General features: G+C 42.6%; 4 protein-coding genes across 5 annotated transcripts; 1 reads left to right on the forward strand and 3 right to left on the reverse strand.

The window, feature by feature from the left end:
• Window positions 1-1,648: 1,648 nt before the first annotated feature.
• On the forward strand, window positions 1,649-2,715 carry LOC117579503 (guanylate kinase). Its single transcript, XM_034265407.1, has one exon. It carries the CDS (start codon window positions 1,770-1,772, stop codon window positions 2,433-2,435), a length of 666 nt encoding a protein of 221 aa, XP_034121298.1. The 5' UTR covers window positions 1,649-1,769; the 3' UTR covers window positions 2,436-2,715.
• On the reverse strand, window positions 2,690-3,261 carry LOC117579505. Its single transcript, XM_034265409.1, has 2 exons — window positions 3,006-3,261; window positions 2,690-2,896 (listed from the first exon to the last, which is right to left on the reverse strand). Exons 1-2 carry the CDS (start codon window positions 3,244-3,246, stop codon window positions 2,850-2,852), a joined length of 288 nt encoding a protein of 95 aa, XP_034121300.1. The 5' UTR covers window positions 3,247-3,261; the 3' UTR covers window positions 2,690-2,849.
• A 76-nt stretch (window positions 3,262-3,337) lies between these two features.
• On the reverse strand, window positions 3,338-4,134 carry LOC117579504 (NADH dehydrogenase [ubiquinone] 1 alpha subcomplex subunit 5). Its single transcript, XM_034265408.1, has 3 exons — window positions 3,990-4,134; window positions 3,710-3,871; window positions 3,338-3,653 (listed from the first exon to the last, which is right to left on the reverse strand). The coding sequence occupies exons 1-3, from the start codon at window positions 4,008-4,010 to the stop codon at window positions 3,462-3,464; spliced, it is 375 nt and encodes a 124-aa protein (XP_034121299.1). The 5' UTR covers window positions 4,011-4,134; the 3' UTR covers window positions 3,338-3,461.
• Window positions 4,135-4,221: 87 nt separating this feature from the next.
• Window positions 4,222-6,269, reverse strand: LOC117579502 (ninjurin-2). 2 transcript variants are annotated; one of them, XM_034265405.1, is made up of 4 exons: window positions 6,051-6,269; window positions 5,219-5,261; window positions 4,638-5,029; window positions 4,222-4,556 (listed from the first exon to the last, which is right to left on the reverse strand). In XM_034265405.1, exons 1-4 carry the CDS (start codon window positions 6,108-6,110, stop codon window positions 4,371-4,373), a joined length of 681 nt encoding a protein of 226 aa, XP_034121296.1. In that variant the 5' UTR covers window positions 6,111-6,269; the 3' UTR covers window positions 4,222-4,370. The 2 variants fall into 2 exon arrangements, with proteins under 2 accessions (XP_034121296.1, XP_034121297.1); XM_034265406.1 differs by having other exon boundaries at window positions 4,638-4,984; window positions 6,051-6,268.
• Window positions 6,270-7,849: the final 1,580 nt, after the last annotated feature.

Genomic DNA, 7,849 nt, shown 5'->3' on the forward strand with positions numbered 1-7,849 from the left:
TAGACAAGAACAGAACAGAACAGAACGATTTCATAGCAAACACCTTTTGCCCACTCCAATGGGAATGGGAAAGTAACATGATTATAATACCGACTGAATATTAGCATAAAACTTATATACAATGTAGGAATCTAGACAGAAGCAGAGGCAGAGGCAGAGGCAGAGGCTTGCGCATACATAAATCTCTATAGATACGATATACATACATACATACATGCATACATACATAAATATACATATATATTTTTGATTTGTCGAACTGTAGGAGATGGAGAACTGGGAACGGATCAGTTTGTAGAGGAGGTTTTCATTCAGGCGAACCATTCGGAAACACAAACCAAAACTCACTTTGGGCATGCGAAATCAAAATGTGATCAAAAAATATAAAATTACAACAGAAACTAAAAAGAAAAAAACAAAAAACAAAACGTAAAAGCAAAGCAACAACAAAAAAAAACAAAATTAACCAACTAAAATTCGTAATTATTTTAAGCAACAAAAAACTAAGAACTAAACAACGGCATTGTCATTCAGTCGATTCAGTGTGTATGTGTGTTTGAAATTCTATGCTAAAAATGTAAAACAGTATAAGAAAATATAACAGTTTTTAAACCAAATACCGACGGTTTGTACGGGATTCGAACAGTTTACTTGGGATGGCGCTCTAGAATTTCCCTTCGCGCTATTTTACATTGAAAAAGGCTATTTCTGACGGGAAATAGCCAATTTGGCACCACTAACTCAACTTGCGAAAAGGGAGCAGCATACCTGGAATTTTTGTGACGTATTTACCTGTTATCGATTTGATGCAAATTTGTTAAGGAAGTTTTGAAAGCTCTTTTCCCTTGCGAAGGGAGTTTGAACAGCTAATGAGAACAACTAAATATATAATAAAAAATATATTAATATTTGACTATAGACTTTGACTATAATACTATAAACCAAGTATTTATTTATGTATTTTCAATTAAAAATTAACTGCTAGTTATGGAATATGAAGTAAGAATAAATATAAGTACAGGAGAGGAAGGAAAGATACAATTTACAAAATTGCTGAACTATGGTGAGGTTTAATTAAATAATTATAATTATTGCATAACACCTGGAAAGGTTAATGCTGGGCGTCATTATACTGCATATGGGTAATCGGAGAATCTGTTGTTCCTAATATGTATGTTGTAAAGATAGAACAACTGCCCCCAAAACCACTTCATTCTAATATTTACTTATGTTCCCTCTCCCTTTCAGAAAAATAATAGAACTTCTTATCTCTTTGGTTGCGCGCGCTGTTTTTCAAAAATGTTTATGATATCAGTTAACATACATGTGTCTCTACATGTTACATACACCAACATACTGTATACAAAGCTTCCTTGCTTCCAGAAGGGGTGATTTGGGGGTCATTAGGTATACAAACCAATAAAAAAGAGTATTTATAATAGGCAAAATTGATTCTTCAATTGGATTAAACTATTGTTTCAGTGGTGCATGTCTTTGCAAGCTAGTAATATCAAATAGAACATCACAATCGTGGAATGGCATTTAAGACTACGGTGTATTTACAGTATGTTTTGAAAATTCAAAGGTTTATTTCGGTATATTCTCGAGGCCCTGACGGTATATTTTACCGATAATTTCGCGGTCACGTTATCACTCTTCGCTTACACTGCTGCTTCTTCCTCCGTTAATTGTTAATTTTAGCCAAAAAACAGCTTTTTTGGCCTATTTCGCGCGTTTCATTAGTATTGCTGTCAATAAAAGACGACAACATGATTAGCTTTCTGTTCATTGTAAACCGCGCACTCAGCAGCAGCAGCCGCAAAATGTCGCAAGGCCCACGCCCGCTTGTACTCTGCGGCCCCTCCGGTTCGGGCAAGAGCACACTGCTGAAACTGTTATTTGCCGAATTCCCCAACACATTTGGCTTCAGCGTCTCCCACACCACGCGCAAGCCGCGTGAGGGCGAGCAGGATGGCGTGCACTATTATTTCGTGGACAGAGCCGACATGGAGGAGGCCATCGCCAGTGACGAGTTCATTGAGACGGCCGAGTTCACTGGGAATCTGTACGGGACCAGCAAGGCGGCCGTGCGCGAGATCCAGAAGCAGGGACGCGTCTGCATACTGGACATTGAGCAGAAGGGAGTGGAGCAGATACGGAAAACCGATCTCAATCCCATACTGATCTTCAACAATCCCCCGACCATCAAAGAGCTGGAGCGTCGGCTGCGTCTACGTGGCTCCGAGACAGAGGAGACGTTGCGCAAGCGACTCAATGCCGCCGAGGTGGAGATCAGCTACGGCCTGACGCCCGGCAACTTCCACAAGATCATCAACAACGTGGACATTGAGGTGGCCTACAGGGAGTTTCGTGACTTCGTTGTGCAGGAGCTGAAGCAGCAGGAGAACGAAGGCATCAGCATTAGCCTGAATTAATTAATTAATTTGACTTGACTTGACTCGGGTCACTCGTGTGCAAAGATATTAACGGACATTTACTCATGGCATTTCTACTTAAGCGTCCAAACTTAATTTATTATCCTCGTGTACCCTCCGGCAGACACACACACACACACACACGTACTGCTTTGTTGTGCAATTAGTTGTTGTATTTTTAAGCTGAAATTTGTTGCGGTACTTCACGCCCAGGCACAGGCCCAGGCACTTGGAGCCAATTAAAACGGAATCAATAAAGCTTTTCGGTTTCATATTCACACGGAACGTTCTATTTACAAGTCTACGAAGTCGAAGGTCAAAATGTTATCAGGAGCAGTGAGTACAGTCCATCGAACGGAGGGAGAGCACGCCAACTGGTCATTCCACAGGGTACCTTGAGCCGTCTGGACAGCCCTAAGTGAAGACGACACGCACACCCAGACGCCAATCTTGCTCCGAACCTTGGCACACGGACACAGACATGGATAGACATGGATTACGAGGGATACGCATTGGTTTTATAGTCATGATGCAGATGTACGCGTGCCGTGTAGCTCGTTTTACCCGTACCAGATTGCATGGCATTGTGACGGTGCACCACCCGTGCGGATCCATCGACCTTGGTGCGGCTGTCTGCGCTGCTCCACAGTCCAGCAATAGCCTCCAAGGCCAGCTCCGTCTCGGCGTCCTTGTCGTCATGATCCGCCGACAGCGTCAAGTCAATCTGACGTCGCTGGCGCGCAGTGGGTGCCGCTGCCACGAGCCCCGTGAACACGATGAGCAGCAGCAGAAGGTAGTGAAGCGCACGCATGCTGAAAGTAAACTGAGAGGCGAGCAGCGCACTCCTCTCAGTCAAATCTCACAGATGTTCTTGGTTGAAATTCGTGGGCTTATCAGGCAGCTTCACAATCAACAGATTTATTGCGGTTTACAATTCAATTTTCGCTGTCAACAAGGCTTGGAACGATGTCAGTGCTAGCGGCACTCCAAACTAGAACAATAATTACTAATGGGCTAAAGGCAAGCCTAAACTTTGGGCTCCAGAATCTGTGCTGGTGGCCAGTCCCACTGCTTGGCGGGCGCAGCCTGAGACAGCTTCTCCCAGGGCTTCCAGCCGAGCATTTTGCGTGCCAGGATCAGCTCGTTCTCGGCCTGCACAATCAACTCCTCCACCTGACCGCAGCCAACAGCCTTCTCCAGAGCGGTGATGTCCTTGTTCTGCAATAACCATGGGTCAAAGGAAGTCTTTTTATGAATCTTTAAAGCAAACTTACATTGGCCACCGCATCGGCGCGCTGCTTGACCAGCTGTTCCGTGTACTTGCGGTAGCTGGCTTCCTGTGGCATCTTGCCCACGGCACGCAGAATCTTGCCATAGAGCGCACCCAGGGTATGATGTGGATTGGTGGACACGGCCAGGCCGGTCAAACCTGTGGACTGTAGGAAGCGATGACATAACTGGGCACACAACACCAGGATTCCATGGAGCGACTGTCTCTACAGCAGTTCCCGTAACTCCAAGTGGCTTCAGTATAGAGCGGCTTTGACTACTTACCGCTTTAATAATCTTGGCCATGTTTATTGAGCTAACAAGCGACAAATTTGTTAAATTTATGCAGAATTGATACGGTACGTAAAACAACAACAGCTGACGGGGCGCTGCCAATCTGACTTTTAGCAAAGTAGTGTTGTTAAATGCGCAGAAACGATAACCATAGTTATCGCTAGGCTTGGCGATAGTTTTGCCAAGCAATTGGCGCCTTTTCAAGAAATTCAAAACGAGTGAGTTACTTTCGGGATTGGGATTCGATTTATTTATCACAATATAAAAATGAGGCGTTGGTGTATTGTTCGTCGTGGCGGTGAGTTTCAAACTAACACTGTGTGGGTGCTTATGCTACTATATATACTAAGTAATATCTATTGCAGCGCCCAACTACAAAGTGTTCACTGGCACTGGGGCACGCTCGACGACGCCAAAGGCTGATATTAAAACATTGACAACCGTTACAATGAATACGCCGATGACTGTGTAATTATTGATTTTATTCGCCCGGCAGATCTCTTGCTCATTCTTGATGTTGTATCTGCCGTTCCAAATAAGGCCAACGCCGACAGCGATCTGCAGGGAGACAGTCCCCAAAAAGGGAATTTAAAACGTGAAAAAACGTGAAAAATATGCAAATGGTGTGCAATAAAATACCTGGAATACAATGCTCAGTGAGATGAACAAGAGACTGGGATAAAAGTATGGATGCTGCTGGTTCATTTCGAGCACATAACGCAGCTGATTGGCATTCGCCGAGAGCAACGCCAGATCCATCATGCCCTGCGCCAGGGTCTTCTTGTGCTGATACGCATTCACATCGGGTATGGGCGTCTCCACGCCATTGATGTTCACGAATTCGGGGCCAGTGTAGCCGGGAAACATGTAGCTGGGGCGTCGTCCTCTGTTGCCGCCATTGGGCACAATGACAGTGACGCCACCACCGCCGCCTCCTCCGCCATTGCCCAGCAGTCCATCGTCCACGCCGGGATTGCCATTGCCACCTTTAACAAAGGGACGATCATCGTCATCATCATCCGTTTCGGGCACTGTGCAAAGAGAGGGGTAAGCAAAGAGAAATATTTAATCTTCATTTTTTACAAATTTTTAAATTTTACTTACACACAAAAACGATTTAAAGTTATGTTTACATTAAGGCAGCATTAGTCACAGGACAACATTTATAAGCAGCAAGATTTAAATTTACAATTCAAAGATGAAGCTAGAAAAATACAAACCTGCTCGGGGTATGCGATTGCCTACAGCATTCTGACTGCTCTCCTGCAAGTAAATGAAAAATGAAGACCAGTATTAAAATTGCTCACTGTTGGGTAATGTAAATACTTGTGCATTGTTTACAAATGCTAAGCAGTGTTTATTATGTGTTAAAGGCTACTCGGAACTCTGATAAATATGCAAAAATCAGTCATGAACGCGAAAAGTGTGTACTATATGCCTATCTGCACATAACACTGAGCATTGAAAGGAAGCACAAAATGTATGTGTTTATTCTGTATTTTTATATGCAAAGAAATGAAAAGCTGCGCTGACAAAAAAGGAGATAAACTTGCGGAGAGCAAACAAACCGGGTAGCTGCTGGCATTAATTTTAATGAATTTATTCATGTGTTGTGCATACTTTCCTTGGGCAGCAGAATTATATATGCTGCCAGCAAAGATTTTATGCACTCAACAAAGAGAGAGAACAAAGAGATTCATTTTTGCTGCCAAATGTTCCAGATTGATTTCTGCCACAAGTGGATGCCAAACATTAAACAAATATTTGTATTTCACAAATCCGATTCATTTTATGTGCAGGAGATCTATTTGCAATGACTAAGCTTGGGGATTTTTGTGCTGGTTCCGCTTCGTCAGTCACTTTCCTTTACCCAAAACTCCCTGGGAAGCTGGCTGCTCCGCTCCTCTGTTTACCCTACAATTATCAGGCATTGCTGATCAGCTGCCTATAGTGTGTGTCTGTCTACAATTTATATTATGAGCTTTTTGCGGTCTAGAGATTTGTGCGCGCGGAGGGTGCGCGCGAGATTAATGGCCGTTCTGTTCAACTCACTTGATTTCTGGTCAGTGTTTTATCATCCATTTGCAGTGTAACTTGCTCTAGGTCACTCATTCTTGGGCTTAATTAAACGTTATTAATTAATGGCAACAGTCTAAATGAATTTCTTTGTCTGTTTTTATCCGTTAAAAGTATCTGAAAAGCCACTCGAGTTATTTTGCAGTGAAAAATTCGTGCGACCGCTCGGCACGCTATTTGTGGCAGAACTGACCAAGCCAAACGAATGACTGGCGAGAGTATATTGAAATGCTTTCAGACTTGCTCTCGGATCTCGGGTCTCTGGCTATGGGCTCCACTTGTTTGGCCGTACAGCGTCACAGTCGGCGTTTTCCCAAACAATCAGCGCTGCTCTGCGTCTGGGTCTGCGTCTGGGTATTTCACGTTCTCAATCGACTCTAAAAAAAAGTTACAACAAGTTTTCTGTTGGCTGTTGATGTAATCCGAGAATGTGGCTGGCTCCTAGTGGAGTACAAAAAAAAACTTCTCTCAGTTGTTCTCCCTCTCTCTCTACCTCTACCCCCTTCTTCTATGCTTTCTCTCTCTCTAGCTGCGGCTCTCTTTGGATTAAATATTTCCGCACTTTGGCACGCCATTTCCTCGTTCGCATTAAAAATGCATTCAAAACTCGTACGGACCGACGTACGTCAGTGCATTTCGGCTCGATAACCTAGAACTAATATAGATTAATTTTTGCTACTGTGTGAGCTGAATGTGGGGGTTTTCTTGGAAAATGCCCAATTTAGCTAGAAGCAAAATGTCACAGCCCAGGGAATATTCTTCAGTTCGTTCGCCGAGGCGGCCTCTTGGCAAATTAGTCATCAGGCGGGGGACAAGTAGAAAGTTTCTTGAGGACTTTCGCAGCAGCGAAACATGCCTCACAATTGCTGATGGCTGCCTGCCTGGCTGGCTGTTGTTCTTGAAAATATGGTTGCAAAAACCGGTTGCGATCAACATCAAGAGTGGTAGCAGAAGACGCATACAAGCACACCTCGCAATGTTTATACTCACAGCATATTTATAGCATGTGAAGCTGTGGATCAAGAACCTACTACATGCCTCAATCGAATTATCTTGAATTTATGAGGTTTGGTTTAGACTAGAGGCTAGAAAATTTCCATTTAGTTCTTATTTTAAATTCAAATTTGAAACAGTTTCCTCGACTACTCACCAATTTATATGTTGCTTGACCGTCATCGATAGTTGACGTTTTGTGCAACACTGACAATAACTGTAATCAATTTCGAAAGCTGTGCTGCCGTATCATGCAAAAACGGATACAGAATTATTTGAATAGTTAATTATATATTTAAATTAATATTAATTATAATTAATTAGCGTCTTGCAGGAAAGGATTTCCCTGACAATGGTGAGAGAATATAAAAAACAAGATTTTATTTCTTTATTAAAATCAAAGAAATCGGTGATTAGTTAGAGAAGGACTACACACACAAGAACAGTACTCCAATATCGGGTGGATATATCGGAGTTTAGCCCCTTATATGTTGTAAAGATAAAATAACTGCACCCCTAACCACTCTAGGCTCATTCTAATATTTACTAATGTTCGCACTCCCTCTCCCTTTCACCAAAATAATAGAATTTCTTATCTCTTTGGTTGCGCGCGTATTTTTTCAAACATTTGTATGACTCTAAATATTACAAGCACTTACTACTGTATACAAAGTTTCCTTGCTTCCAGAAGGGGTGAGTTGAATGTTTGATTTTGTAAAATATAAGGTCATAAGGTATACAAATCAATACCAATTGGTGTTTAGAATTCGTCAAATTGATTC

The sequence above is a fragment of the Drosophila guanche genome, unplaced genomic scaffold, assembly GCF_900245975.1.
Source record: "Drosophila guanche unplaced genomic scaffold, DGUA_6, whole genome shotgun sequence".
Classification (NCBI taxonomy): Eukaryota; Metazoa; Arthropoda; class Insecta; order Diptera; family Drosophilidae; genus Drosophila; species Drosophila guanche.

Bases quoted from the DNA above. Each gene is read 5' to 3' on its own strand.
- LOC117579503 (XM_034265407.1), top strand. From the start codon at position 1,770: ATGATTAGCTTTCTGTTCATTGTAAACCGCGCACTCAGCAGCAGCAGC.
- LOC117579504 (XM_034265408.1), bottom strand. From the start codon at position 4,010: ATGGCCAAGATTATTAAAGCG. The intron at 3,872-3,989 runs GTAAGTAGTCAA...CGCTTCCTACAG, and splicing joins TGGCCAAGATTATTAAAGCG to TCCACAGGTTTGACCGGCCT. The intron at 3,654-3,709 runs GTAAGTTTGCTT...TGGTTATTGCAG, and splicing joins GCGCCGATGCGGTGGCCAAT to AACAAGGACATCACCGCTCT.
- LOC117579505 (XM_034265409.1), bottom strand. From the start codon at position 3,246: ATGCGTGCGCTTCACTACCTTCTGCTGCTGCTCATCGTGTTCACGGGG. The intron at 2,897-3,005 runs GTACGGGTAAAA...CCGTGTGCCAAG, and splicing joins TCACAATGCCATGCAATCTG to GTTCGGAGCAAGATTGGCGT.
- LOC117579502 (XM_034265405.1), bottom strand. From the start codon at position 6,110: ATGAGTGACCTAGAGCAAGTTACACTGCAAATGGATGATAAAACACTG. The intron at 5,262-6,050 runs GTGAGTTGAACA...ATTTACTTGCAG, and splicing joins AAACACTGACCAGAAATCAA to GAGAGCAGTCAGAATGCTGT. The intron at 5,030-5,218 runs GTTTGTATTTTT...CTCTTTGCACAG, and splicing joins CAATCGCATACCCCGAGCAG to TGCCCGAAACGGATGATGAT.